Here is a 15,037-nt window from a genome sequence, read left to right on the forward strand (position 1 = left end):
CTGCTGCCGCCCTGTCCCGGGTTCGACCTTGCTCGTCTCGGCCTTCGGGTGGGGAGCCTCCTGCCCGCCGCATCGGGGCACCGGCCACACCGTGTCTCCACTGCAGTGACCTGTCGTCCCCCTTCTGAAGGTCCTCTGCCGCTGTCTCCTCAGCATCTCAGGGCCCCGCCCGTCACGTCCCCAGTGTTACAGTTAATATGACGGAGAGACTTCCAGAATCTGAGAGGCGGGCAGGACTAGACAAGGTGGAGAGGAGGAGGGATGCTTTCCGAGTCGGCCAAGGCCCGGAGGCGGGGCGCACGGGCCCCCTGGGCGGCCGGGAGCGGGTGGCGCATTGGGAGGTGTTTACAGGACTGAACGCCGCGTGCTGTATCTGGGCATCGCTTGTCCTTGGGGAGAAGGACTCGAGGAGATAAGCTCAGAGGCCGAAGAAGAGTCTCCTGGACGTGGGCGCTGGGCACACGGAGCAGGGGGCCCGGGGAGTGACGTGGGTCACGAGCGGCCTCCCAGCCGAGCTTCGCCCTCGGGGATGGAGAGGAAGGTGCCGACGGGGGACTGCACGGAGAAAGGGCAGTGGAGCCAGCGTCCGGCCAGGTGACGGAGGCGTGGGGAAGGCAGGCGAGGAGTGAGACTGTCTCTGAAATGGTGACCATCCACACATGGCAGGTGCCCCCCGAGGGCGGCCTTGTGGGCACAATGACAATGGTCTTGTGACTGGTGAAGGGAAAGGACGACAGACACTAACTTTACAAACAGGAGCGAGAACTGAGACCACAAGGCGAGGCCTGTTGAAGGCATTTCCTTTATTATAACATGTCTTATTAGCGCACATGATTCTAATGGCAAATACGTTCTCCACCCTTGGTTCAAATACCATGTAACGGTCCGGAGTATAAATATCTGTATGTACAAAATCTTACAAAGACAATAAAAAAGAGGTTTCTGACCAATGAATCAGGAGTTTAGAAAGCAAAAGTAAAGATTAAATACTGAAAATTAAGATAAAACCCACCACACTAATACTTTAAGGTCTTCAGAGAGGACCCTTGTCTGCACACCTACTCTTCGTAAAACTTCGCATCAAAGTGCCACTTGGTAGAGCATCAGCTATGACAGATACGTACGGAACCTCAGAAGGAACACAAGCTCAAATGCCAAAAATAAAAGAAAAAAGAAAACAAAAGCACATTTCTTACACTGCACCATTTTAAAGCACCTGAAAACACATGGTTCATTAACACCGTAAGTAAGTACTGGTCGCTGTGTCAGAACAAGCTCTGTCTAACGAGAAAATCATCACGCTCAGCCCTGGCGCCAAGAGCCGGCTCCCAGCAGCCGTGCCAGGCACGCAGTGTGTCTGCGAGGGACAAGGGCAGAGGGAAAGGCCTGGTTAGTTAAAACAGTTCTTCTCCAAGAAATGCTTGACATCACCCAAGCAAGGTCACTGTGTATCTCTTCAATTTACAAACGTTTCTGCCATCAGAAATGTCAAACTATTTCCTCAATGGAAGACGCCTGAAGTAACAATGTCATCTTTATTACCTGACTGTAGATAAGGCTGTGAGACACAGTGAGGACCTTTAATCGTCATCAAATCACATACAAACTCTCATTGCTCGTTTACCAAACAAGGATTATCAAGAAACGACCCAGCCTCTGGTCTCCCAACCTCATCCAACCGTCAAGTCTGCTTCTGGCAGTATTTAATTGGCTGTAAATGATACTCGCACAGCCCCTAATATGACCCCCAACAGACAACGAGTAAACTAGTATGCCAGCAAGCCGCACTGTTAATGTAAACTATACTATACTTAGGAAGCTCCTTATAATCTGGAAAGAAACAGGAAACTGTGTCCTGAACACACGACTCAGAACAGCAGCCCATTAACCCTTCAAGAAAAGAGCTTTAGATTTACCGGTGCAGGTTAAGCTGCTCTGGCTAGACTTGTTTTAGCAGTTTCACCATAAAACTCATCGTTGCTATTTGCAGGGGAGCGCAGATACAGGCACAAAAGTTTCCACTCGCAGGAAAATAACTCACAATCACCACAATCACCACAAAAACCCTTTACCGACGGGCTAGTGAGCCAACCAGAGCCTGCTCGTCAGCGTCAAAGATGAACACGGACAATTCAAGGCGATGGAAAACCAGAGGAAGGGCTGCTCACTCGGCTTTGAACTCCTAATTCCATCCTATTGCCACAAAGTTCCAACATAGTAAATACCTGTTTTAAACTGTCCGCCGGGAAACCTCTGGGTGCACACACAGGCATCTGAAATCAGGATCCACTCCGTTTATGTGTCCACACCCAACAGGAGGCCACCCACAGACTAGATGTCTGTGAAGTGGTCACTCTGCTCTCCGGCGGTGGGAGACCCCCAAGCAGCGCCCTCCTGGGTGGGCAGCACGCCCTGCTCTGAGCCCCCCGGGGCCGGGCGCGGGAGCTCATACACCCGCTTGGGTACACCTCGGGTCCTCCGGGGGCCGGGCCTGTCTGCCTCAGGCTGCTCTCGTCCTGCTGCTGTGGGATCCCCATCACAAGCTTCCCAGGGTCCCAAGAAACCAGGTCTTTCTTCAAATTCAAAACCCAAGAGGAGTGAGGTAGCTCGAGATTCCAGCTCCCTGTGGCGGGCTCGGTCACCGTGAAGACCCCTGGCCGAGCTGCAGAGACTCTGGACACAGTCCTGGAGGAGTGCTACGTGGCCGCGGTGCCCTGTGCAAGGAGAAGGGAAAGGCGGTCACCCTCGGCGTTCCTCACCAGGTAGTGAGCGCTGTGATGGACTCGAGACGCCCCTTAAGCCAAAGTGACCCCTCAAGGCAATTTCAAACCACTTAAGATTATTCAGTTTATCTGCTAAATAAGCAACCTGCCTCTTAGGATCTAGTAATTGAGGCAGAGGAACTTACAGATGCTAAGTGGGAATTCAATCCCACAAGTTCCTACAGGTAATTAATGTCAGTGAAGGAGCGTTGAGCAGGCCCCAGTGAATGAACCGGACTAGAAACGAGAAGATGTCTGAGATTCCTCAAACTGTCAAATTCTGATTAACCATAAATTCCATTTGCAGTATATACCTCTCAGTGCAGAAATAATCATTTGAATAGTCTGCTCTAAGCAATGCTTTAACTTCAAGAATTCTGGGGCGAAGTTCAGCATCTTCTTCACATCTTGGTATCCAGAGTTTTCTTCTTGCACTTGAGCTCTGAAGCCTTTCTGTGTAAATAAAGCTCATAGTTTAAAAAATACACAATAGGCCACATGGCAGTAAGGCTTATTCAAAATGATTTTAATTGCCAGAATTTTATCTTCAAGAAAGACAATGAGTTTAATTTCCTCACCAGTGTTTCGCTTCTACTGATACAAGCAAGACCACAATACAATATTAACAATTACTGTTTTCAAAAGAAATAAAATTTTGAAAATAATTTAAAATCAAAGTCCAATAACCTATTACATGAAAATGAAATAAAACAGCAGTACCTACCATTTATTATCCAACATCATAAAAGATAAATTTATTTAATTTTTAAGAGTTCAACTTTGTATCTCCCGTTTATTTTATTTAAACAAACACTTTCAAGCCACAGAAATTTCTCTCCTTTGTAACACATTGATTATATACTTAGCTTATAATATTTTTCTATTTACCTGTGACATGGGAATAAAATAATTTATCTAATTTGCCTGTATTTTAAAATCTTTGAGCATATTGATTATTAAACACAATTTTTTAGTCTATGCTGACTATTCAAGTAGAAGCTGACAGTTACTAAACCAGTAGCAAGAAGAAACATAAAATACATGACTACTACGCGATTTCTGCACACTATTTTATCCATCGCTAAACCTAGGACGCTAGGACGCCAAGAGGAGGAAGCCTGAGAGCTATTGGCCCTGCTTCTACTAAACGTGCTCAGGAAGCACTGGCTAAAGACAGAAACTGAAACACACACACCCACGCTGGAACCAAAGGAAGTGCACAGAACAAAATTAAACCTAAAAACAAGTTAATGCTTTTCTTACTGTTTTCCACTCAGCAAAGAGGTTTTCAAGGGATTCAATCAATCCTATGGCATTAGCTTTCAACTGCTTGGTAACCTATAGAGAAAGTTAAAATATTTTGTTATACAAATACTATTTAGAAGTATAAAAACCCTGGAACTCCACGGGATCTGCCAGGGAAAAGAGTTCTCGTCTAGTAGTCACGAGACTGGAGTGTCTAAATCACACAAGTGGAATTTCTTTCTAAAGAAATCACACACAGATTCTACATTAAATGTGGATACCCTCTGATGTTTGCTGTAGTAACAGCATTTGCCTACTTAAATATTTATAGAAAAGAAATTTCCAAAGCCTCCTTTAGAAGGGGGTGAGATAACTAACGTGTCCAGAAAAAGATCACACCCTCAGAACTTTACATGCATTCACCAGTCCCCCTGAGATAAACCGACAGAGACACTGTATTGGTTCCAGGTGTACAGCATGATTCAATACCTGTATGTACTGTAAAATGATCACCGCAAGTCTAGTTAATATCTGTCGCCTCACAGTTACACGATTTTGTTTTTTGAGAACTTTCAGGATCTGTTCTCTCAGCAGCGTTCAAACATAAACCACAGTACTGTCAACCACCACCGTGCACGTCACAGCCCCGGGACTCGTTTATCTTACAGCTGCAAGTCTGCACCTCCTGCCCCCCGGCCCACTCTCCCCGCTCCCCGCTCCACCCACCTGTTTCAGTGAGCTTGGGTTTTCTAGATTCTACACACACACGAGCTCACGCAGCACGTGCCTTTGTCTGAGCCAGTTCACTTTCACGTGCTTTACCACCTGCTGCTCAGTTGATTCTCCACCACGGCCCCGTGCTGCAGACGCACCTGTCCTCACTTCACAACATGGAACCAGACCCCGAGGCCTAGGTCAGAACCTGGTGGGACCCCTCTGGGACCCCCCCTCCCCCCATTCTAAGCTGCTGCTTGTGCTGCTTGGTTGTGTCCGCAGCACTTCCGCCACGCGAGCTGCTGAAGCATGTAACTGGCTTTTCCCACAGAGCCCTTCCCTGGGTCTAACTCAAATTTCCTCTCTGTGGTTTAAAAAAAAAAAAAAAAAGAGCACCCAAATTCTGTTTTTTCCCTCTTGACTCCAGCTTGAAAATACAACTCCAATGCCTTATGTCTGAGCCAATTTTGTATTTCTTCAGATATTTTGTTCTCCTTCTGCGGGTTCTTATGAGTTTAACTTTTAAGAATACGATAAACTAAACCCCCGCCGTGAGCACACTGCTGTGGCCTTCTGCAGAGAGGAAAGGAGAGGATGGGGTGGGAGCAGAGGTCCACATGGAAATGCAGATCCCATCAATTCTGTGACGAGGGGCCTGACCCTTTAGCCGTTTATTTCCTCAAAACAAGACCAGCATCCCAATCAACAGACGAATGGATACAGAAGATGTGGTACATATACACAATGGAATATTACTCAGCCATAAAAAGGAACGAATTTGGGTCATTTGTTGAGACATGGATGGACCTAAAGACTGTCATACAGAGTGAAGTCACTCAGAAAGAGAAAAACAAATATCGTATATTAACGCATATATGTGACATCTAGAAAAATGGTATAGATGAACCGGTTTGCAGGGCAGAAATTGAGACGCAGATGTGGAGAACAAACGTATGGACACCAAGGGGGGAAAGCCGCAGCGGGGGGTGGTGGTGATGGTGGGATGAATTGGGCGATTGGGATTGACATGTATACACTGATGTGTATAAAACCGATGACTAATAAGAACCTGCTGTATACAAAAATAAATAAAATACAATTCAAAAAAAAAAGACCAGCGTCAACACCTGCACCTGCTTTAGCACCCGCTAACACACCCACACGCACCATTCCACCCGCACTGTTTCATTAACTTACTCCGCACCCTTCTGCACTCCTTGCCAGTGGAAATTCTACTTTGTAAACAGCGATAAGTAAAGTGTTAGTGATGAATGTCACTGCCACTGCTGCAGGGCACAGCCAGGCTCCGGCGTCAGCTGCGCTGGCGGAGCGCCCTGCCGGCAGAGCCGCATCAAGGAACCCAAGTCAGCCTCGTGTCCCCTGGACACAATTAGACCCACAGACCTTGAGGCAGTGACAATGTGAGCTCCTTTGGAATGTGTTTATTTTAAAAACAAAACAAGACACAAAGTGAGATAGGAAAGTGCAAGCAGAGTGTCTACGGTTAGGATTTCCTGTACGCTGTTCTTAATCTTGTAGGATGCTCAGAGCAGCTTTAGGAAGTGAGCATGGTCCGTCCTCACCTTGTAAATCGTACAGCCAAGGCTCAGGCAGCTGCTCAAGGCTACACGGGACCTGGGGAAGCAACTCAGCGTTCAGCGTCTCCTAGCTCTGAGCTGCCCTGGGCAGAGATAAAGCCCCATCATCTGACGGAAGGACGGGGAGCCCCTCTGGCTCACACGAGAAGCTTCCCCTCAGCTAAGGGAGCTAGAAATACACCAATGCAAAGGTTTCCCTAAGAGGAAGAAAGAACTCTCACTTACCCCGCCTTCCTGTAAACAACCCTCCAGAGGGGTGGGAACAGACAGCCCTCCACGCACCTGCCTTCCCCAGATCACCAACACGTACGTAAATCTTCACCCACGCGGGTGACCTCAGGAACCCGAGTGTCCCCGGGGAGCTCCTTCAGATGTGGTTCTAACAACAGGTGTTACAACAAGACTCTAGAACAGACCAACCTGAAATCCACCGTCACAAGGTTTGAACTTCTACCTTCCGAATCCCCGACTCACTAATAAAAACTCTCAACAGAGAAGACTGGTGCGTGATCAGTGACTTCCACGTGGCAGGCTGACTTTGGGAGTCAAGCAGGTAGAACGTAAGACCCCGACTCAGGGAGACTAGGTGCCCCGGCTCAGTGAAGCCACGGGACCGGCAGTAACCACCGCCCCCCGCAAGGTGGTGAGTGAGGGTCGCCTCTACTCCGTGTAAACACCTGGTCCAGTACCTGCTACCAGGAGTCACTTAATAAGTAAACGGCTCACAACCTGTGCCACGGGTGTTATCACACATGACAGGTGAAGAAACACGGTCAGAACACTGAGTGACTCGGTTAACAACTGCTGGAAGGTGACGGAGCCGGGTCACACATGCAGGTCCTCCAATGGCAAGATCCAGCCGGTCCCCACAGCCCCCCTGGGAGCCAGCACTGGCTTTGTACTGTGACATGAATTAGCTGGAGGAGGTGGGGGCAGGCCTGTCCCAGGAGGCCACCCACATCTCCTTTGGTCCTATATCTTGATACGAGACAACTGATGTGAACTCCCCTTGTTCAAGACAGTGGATCGATAAATGGTAGTTTCCATTCTCAAGTGGAAGGGCAGAGTCCTGAACAAAGAGGAGGAAGAAAAAGAGAAGCGGAAAGTGGCCACTAGGGGTCGCTGACACACTCCGTCCGCTCAGTTTATCCCCAGGCAGCCCTGGCAGGACCGGCAAAGCACGAACCACAAAAGGGGCTGCGGTGACTCAGGTGTAACCTGGGAAATGTCACCATGAGTGATGACGTCAACAGCCTTTTCAGTAGAAAACAATCCAACACAAGCTAAAATACATAGATTTATAAAAACCTCAGTCACTGACTGAGTTAAACTATGTTTAAAAACCAACTTTACATACTGGCTGGTACTGTACAGGACATCCCCTTGTTCGTCTTACCTCATCTCGAGGACTCTGCCTTCGGAGTGCACGCTCGAGTTCTTTTGCTTTTTCTAGTCCAGAATCTAGGAGACTCTCCATTCCCAAGCCTACACCATCACAAATAGCACCCATGAAATCATCCTAGGAAAAGTTTTTAAGCGTTAACTGGCAAATTCAAGTTCTATATTCTTTTTAAATTACCAAATAATTAAGTTATATTTTCTGCTTATTTTAGGACTGTAATACATTCCAAGTTGATTAATTCAACAAAAGCTAGAATAAGAACTAACAGTGCATAAGGAAAAAAAATTAGCCAGTCTGTAATTTTGTATCCGACATATTATATGTTAAAGAATGTTCATCCTCTTAGACAGGACACCACGTTGCTAGAACGTTTTAATAAAATATTATGTTTTCAGTAGCATGAATAATTAAAGCAAGCAAATACACATCTTCTAGAATGACATGCAGACGTAATTACATTCTTCACATGTTGGCCGGCTGAGCACCCACCCTCCAGAGCAGATGGCAGACCTTCAAGCCAAAGATCCGGAAGGCACGGCGAGGATCCCAAACCATCAGGTACATTTAACCACTTAGACTGGAACAGCTTTCAATCTCCTGCTAAACTAGTAACGTATGTGCCGCTTCGAAAAACAAACACATATCCTGCTTAGTGACACCACTATCAGAAGCCTCTACTGTTCCCTGAGATGAAGGCTTCCACCATGAACGCTGCCGAGTTACCTGGAGGCCGGCAGCCCCGCAGTCGCTGCTCTCCAGGGAGCGCAGCTGGTCCCCGCTGAGAGCTGCTAACTGCCCCGCATACTTGATGGCTTGGTGTACAATCTGGATCACCTGCTTTTGAGCCTCTTTCACCATTGATGAAATATCTGAAGAGCATCCCTGTGAGATAAAAATGGACCAGGGTATCGGATACGTGAGATTACCAGGGGAGGTAAGAACAAGACCAGGGTGAAGAAAATGGATTCTGCATTCATCGATACGGTGACCGTGCTTCATCAAAGTCTGATCGGAACCAGACAACGTGCGATCCCATAGCTTCTGACGGTGATGACACGACTAGGATACAGGCTGCCCTCAGAGAGCTTCTGCACTAACAGGAGACGGAAGGGGAGCAGGCAGCAGCCAGACGTGAGACGGCGGCCGAGCGCTCCCTGTGCCGGGGCCGTCTAACGGATGGGTAACCAGGACGCTTCCTACTATGGGGGGTGGGGAGGGGAAGGGAAAAGGGAGGGAAGACCTGAAACCCTGCAGATGAAAGGCTCCCCCACGTCCCCCAGAGGAGCGGGGAGGGCGGCTCAGGCACCCCTCCCGGGTCTGCCTCCTGGAAAATGCTGCCTGTATCACTGCAAGGTAAGGATGCTCAGGCTACGCTTAAGCAGAGCCTAGTTCCTAAATCCAGTTTTGCCGGCTGAACTTCAGCGTCTCCTGAGCTCAGCTGACCTCCCTCCAGGTCACCCGTCCTCTCTGCCCTGATTCCTTATGGAAAGCATTTCTCACAGGGCAACAGGCCACAGCCCTAAGTTATGGTCAAAGTGCTTTTCCTCGAGACGGAAAAAACGGGAGAACGCTCCACCCTAGGTCCCCTGCGGTCCTTTCTTGTAACACCAGCCAACTAACTGGCCGTCACAGCAGCCTCGCCAGGTTGGCACTGCCGCTTCACTTTCTAGGTGGGCAACAGGAGACTCACAAAGTCTGTGCAAGGACACACGCACACCTAATCCAGCCCCGGTTCACACACCGGACTTCCAAACGCCCGCAGCGGGTTGGGTTGGGTTTTCCCTATCCTGCACCGCCTCCAGGATCTGAGGCTGACCGAGTCACCCAGCCCTCCCGCGACCACACGGCTGGAGCCCAGGCGGCCGGGGGTGACCCTGCGGCCCGCGCTCTCAGGGTCTGCGCTGTCCGAGCCCTCCTGCCTCTGTCCCCCGTCCTCACCGGTCTGCGGCCCATCCTCCTTGTGACGGTCACTCTGTTTCCTCGTGACCTATATCCAAAGTGACCCTTCATCCAATGTCAGTTTATAATTAATTCAATAACAAGGACCCAACAGAGCACTGATCACACAACGAGCCCTCGTGAGAAAGGACACCACATTCCGTCCACCTGCCGGGAGCTCACTGCCCACACCGACACAGTGCATTAAACGGCACAACGGGTAACGTACAGGGTTATTATCAGAGGAACTAATAGGAGGGATGTGTGGCCAGGTCTCAGGGAGCCCCACAAAGACCTCCTAGGGGAGAATAATGGACAATGGAAACCACACGTCTAGTTTCAACACTGGACCCGTAAGTTCAGTCAGAAAGACAGCCTCCCAGGAGGCACCTGACGCCAACTGAGCATCCACTAGAGCAGAAGGACCGGGAAGTCTTGGGAGGCTCTACAGGGTCTGTCCAAGCATCTAGAACATTCGCTACAAAGCCTGTCCCTCTGGGTTTCTGCCTTGGCCCCTCGTACGTGCGGAGCCCCTCAGAGGAGGTGTGGGCATCAGCAGACGCGAGGTCTCTCCAGCACCAGCCCCCATGTCCCTCTCCTCCAGTCCGCCCTGGTCACACGGCTGCCAGAATAAAAATGCACTTCCCAGGGACACCTGCAGCTACGTGTGGTCATGTGAGGAGGTTCTGGCCAAAGATACATAAATAGGAATGTCATGTGGCGATTTCCAGAAACCTCCTTAGAAGGCCCCTTCTTCCATCCCGTGCACTGACCTTCCCTGGAGCCCTGGACGCGGTAGACACAGAGCCTGGGGCCACGCTCGGGGCCCAGCCGAGAGCTGCACGGAAGGAACCAGGGTCCCGAGGCAGCCTCCAGATTTTATGAGAGGAAGGAAGCTTTCACCTTACCTCTTCCTACAGCCAAGCCTCATCTTATCTGACTTAAGGTAAACAGGGAAACAAGATTACTTTCCTTGCCCCTGTACCAGCAGGCTTGTGACTAACTCACCCCGCGCTGAAGCCCCGCCCGTAACCAGAGAGACTCCGACCCCCTTCCCGGCAGCCCCTGCGGAAGGCAGTACGGCCCGGGGTGGGGGTGGGGGGGGCGGAGGTAGGAGCACTCGCTGGGTCCACGGCGACCTGGGCCCAAGTCTACGACCTACTAGTTGTGAACAGTTGACACACCCTCCCGGCCTCCACTTCCTCACTGATAAAGGGTGACAACACCAGTGCCCACGTCCGGGGCTGCGGTGAGGACTGAAGGAGTTAACATTTGTAGTGCCCAGGGCGCGGACAGCCCTGGGAAGTCTCGGTGCCATCAATCAATCATCCAACATCCACAGTCGGGATTTCAACACAGAAAGCGCTTCTGAAAATCCTAAGGGTCGAATTTTGGGCAAGATGCGAACAGGAGAGCGTCGATAAACACTCGCTGAACAGATGAGCTCTCCTAGCGATAAGCCGAGATCACTTACCTGCAGGAACAATTGTAAGCAGCCTCCCAGCTTCCTCACTTCCCGTCTCAGCTCGGCCGGCGAAGCCCCCGTGCCGGGCCTGGCGGGGACGCCGCTCAGCCAGTGTCTCGTCAGCACCACGAGCCGCTCGAAGGCGCTCGCCACCTGCACAGCGAGCGACTGGTTTGCTCGATCGGAGAACACTTCGGAAGAAGAAGAAAAGTGATGAGAAGAAGTGACCCCCAAGTACGAGAGCTCACGTCTTATCTGCATGAAGACACTGTAACGCCGGGCACCGCACGACAGAGGTGACAGAGCCACGCACAACGGAGCAGGGAACCGCGGTGCTCGTGAGCGGGCGGCAGGGCTGCTCACCGCTACTCTGACTGTCTTCGTCCTGTTCTTCATGAGCTCTGGACACGGCGAGTATCCCGTCGTGGATTTTAAGGAAATTACTAATCAAGTTGTCCGCGACAGTGTTTTCTTCATCATCACTCTGTCCAAGAAGCTCTAACGATGAGCCAATCAATTCCTTGCAAACTCCAGGAAGAAAGGATTCTGCTGAATCTGGGTACACGGGGCTTGATTTCCCCGCTAAGCCTGTGTCGACAGAAAACAGCCACCTCAAGCCTCGCTTCCAGGGACGATACTTGCAAACAAACCCATCAGTGCAAGCGGCCACAGAACACTGGCCACACGTTCCAAGTAGGCTATTCCTACTTCAGGACACCTTACTTCCATACACCAAGCGGAAAACACAATTCCACAGAAGAATCAATCAACCTCTCAACAGCATCCATCCATAGCTTAGCAGCTACAGACACAGATGACAGGGAATCCAAACATCCCACATAACCACTGGCTTAACTTTCTTCTTTATTTACTTTTTGGTAACACCTAAGGAACTGTGAAAACAATGGCAGTTGCATAAAATAATATAAACACGTTAAATATAAGTAAAATAAGCTTAATTAATTTATAAGCTGGAAAAGCAGGCAGTAATAGAGCAAACGACATTAGAAGGAAGACCTCTCGGCAGCTCTTCCTGTAACAGCCCCTGCTCTAGGTATCCTACAACCAAAAGAGGTGAAAGCCAAACAGCTGTCTACAGTTAATCTATTACATCTTGAGGAGACAGACTCTCAGCATAATTTTCGAAGCACCGTCCAAACCAGAGGTAAACGGAAAAACTTGTAAGAGCTCATTTGGCGCCTCTGGAAATAACTTTATCCCAGAATGCTAACACGTGAGTAGGGTTCTCATTTAATATGCACGATTAGTTTTCTGCTCTACTCCATAAGCCATTAGAAACAGCAAACTAAAAAGCAGAGTGAAATAAAGGCACCAGGTGGGGACTATTAAGAGTCGAGAGCCGAGATAGGAGATGGATTTGGGAGGAGAAAACAGCTGCCAGCCCAAAGCTCTGTTACTACAGGGTGACGATGACAGCGACGCTCCTCCCGTCACCACGGACAGTTAACCATGTAACGCCTGCTTAGTGAGATACCAGTGTGAATGCAGCCCCAAGTCCAGCATCAGCGTGTCAGAAAGACTTGTAAAATCTGGTTTCGAAATACGGCCCCTAAGGTGAGAGGTTCAGACACTGGCTCGACTTTCCGAAGCTGGCAGGCCTGTCCTCCCACACCTCGCAGCCCCCCAGGCAGGTTCGCACTAAATGCACACGTGGGTTTCCAGCTCCCTCTCTGAAAACTGCAGACAAGCAAAGACCTCTTATATGTCTGACTTCCCCTTGTATCTTAACCTTTAAAAAGGGACCTTAAAAAATGACCCTTGAACACCTGAAACTAACACAATGATGTAAATCAACTATACTTCAATGAAAAACCAAAAAACCAAAAACGACCCTCAAAATAGGTTTAGTTATCTGGAAAAGGTACCTTTGTAAAACATCTTACTCTCAAATAATACTGAATAAATAAGTTGCTACCACAGATACAGAAACTTTTATTTTGCTGGTAAACATAAAGTCTATATTAAACAAGTAGTAGGATAATAATTATCCTCCTAAAAGATAATTTTATGATTAAAAAAGAAAAAGAAACCCCAGTGTCTTTATTTATTTATTTTTTTTGCGGTACGCGGGCCTCTCACTGTTGTGGCCTCTCCCGTCGGGGAGCACAGGCTCCGGACGCGCAGGCTCAGCGGCCATGGCTCACGGGCCCAGCCGCTCCGCAGGACGTGGGATCTTCCCCGACTGGGGCACGAACCCGCGTCCCCTGCATCTGCAGGCGGACTCTGAACCACTGCACCACCAGGGAAGCCCCCCAGTGTCTTTATTTTAAAGGCAAAGATGAGACACAGTTTCCTTCGTGGCTACTCATGTTCCACTGACACCTGTATCGAAATAGACGACTACATTACGGAGTCATTTTAAAACTCCATTCACTCAGGCACAAGTGACATTCTGTAAAGTGTAAGCTGTGCACATCTCAAGTGTGCGGCTTGTCTTTACACACGCGTACCCCACGCAACCCCCGCTCAGATCGGCACGTGCAACACGCCCATCGCCGCTTTCCAGCAGGCTCCCTCGTGACCCACCATTCTACCTGAAGTACTCGGCTTCTGTCACGATAGATTAGTGTTGCCTATTTTTGAACGTCCTATAAATAGAATCATATGGAATGTACTCGTTATCATCTAGTCTCTTTCACTCAGCCTCGTGTTTTGGGATTCATCTGGGTTGTTCTACGAAATCAGTGGTTCTTTTCTATTGCTGTGCAGTAGTCTGCTGTTACCAGGCAGTAATTTTAATTATTACAGGTACTTACACATATAAATTCCAGTGTATCCCCTCTTCTTATGAAAATTAACATAGTCAATATTGGCATGAAATAATTATTCAGTGGAATAATTCCTATAACTTTTTCTTTTAAACTTTTAAAAATTAAAGCAGCTTTAGACAAATCATGCATATTATATAAACTTCAGAAGAAAACGAAGGATATGCTGTGAAAAGGACGTCTTCCTTCCTGTCCCGTCCCATCCCCCAAGTGCCCTGGACAAACCAGCGCTTTCAGGGAGAGCATATTCATTTATAAGCATGTTCGTATACATCTTTTTTCTCCTCCTCACACATACGATATCCTGTAATACATAATCTTCTACACTTTGCCTTTTTTTCACTTAGAAGAAAACAACATCCTCATACATTTTTGAACAAACACACGTCTTCCACATTTGAACTAGTCACTCAACTAAAGGCTTGGAATACATCTCAGAGCACAGAGTTTCAGAAGTGGGAGGGGTCTCCGTTCTACCCTGTTTACAGAGGAGATGGAAACTTCCAGGAGATGAAATGATTTGCACAAGAACCGGAAACAGGACAGTGGCAGAGACAAGACTTGGAGCTATTCCCAGTAAACAACAAAGTCTGAAGAGAAAAGTACCTGATGAATGTGAAGAGTGCAAATCCTGGGCCGCGGGGGCCGCTATGCCATGCAGGCAGCTGGAAATCCTCCTGTTCTTCATCAGAGTCCTGCTCCTGGAAAAACAGAAACCGTAAGGCTGGCAGTGACACTCCACGTGGGAAAATGCGAAGGACACAGTTTTAAATTCTCCAAAGAGAATGGACATCCACGAGGATGTTTTCCATGGAAATATTTTCATCAAGGGTTAAATTAATTCGGTTTATCGAACAGGAATTTACTATTTTCAGGTACTAGTCTAACCCTATAGTTAATGAACTGAATAGAACAAATGTACAGCTGACCCGTGAACGAGGCGGGGATTAGGGGCGCACAGTCAGCCCTCGGCACACGAGGTTCCTCCACACCCGCAGGCTCAGCCAACCCCAATCCTGTCGTGTTTACTACTGAAAACCCGTGCTGTTCGAGGGTCAGCTGTCCTACTATTCATTCACAGGCTCCGGATACTGTGGTTAAGACACAGCAAACAGGGCTTCTGG

General features: G+C 48.8%; 1 protein-coding gene across 1 annotated transcript in view; it reads right to left on the minus strand.

The window, feature by feature from the left end:
• Window positions 1-783: 783 nt before the first annotated feature.
• Window positions 784-15,037, minus strand: part of KIF14 (kinesin family member 14) — a 52,249-nt gene continuing 37,995 nt past the window's right edge. Inside the window, 8 exon segments of the mRNA XM_032603598.1 lie at window positions 784-2,714; window positions 3,077-3,215; window positions 4,026-4,100; window positions 7,716-7,838; window positions 8,445-8,603; window positions 11,134-11,315; window positions 11,488-11,712; window positions 14,520-14,614. Coding sequence (XP_032459489.1) covers window positions 2,332-2,714; window positions 3,077-3,215; window positions 4,026-4,100; window positions 7,716-7,838; window positions 8,445-8,603; window positions 11,134-11,315; window positions 11,488-11,712; window positions 14,520-14,614 — 1,381 coding nt within the window. The 3' untranslated portion in view covers window positions 784-2,331.

The sequence above is a fragment of the Phocoena sinus genome, chromosome 1 (assembly GCF_008692025.1).
Source record: "Phocoena sinus isolate mPhoSin1 chromosome 1, mPhoSin1.pri, whole genome shotgun sequence".
NCBI classification, from domain to species: domain Eukaryota; kingdom Metazoa; phylum Chordata; class Mammalia; order Artiodactyla; family Phocoenidae; genus Phocoena; species Phocoena sinus.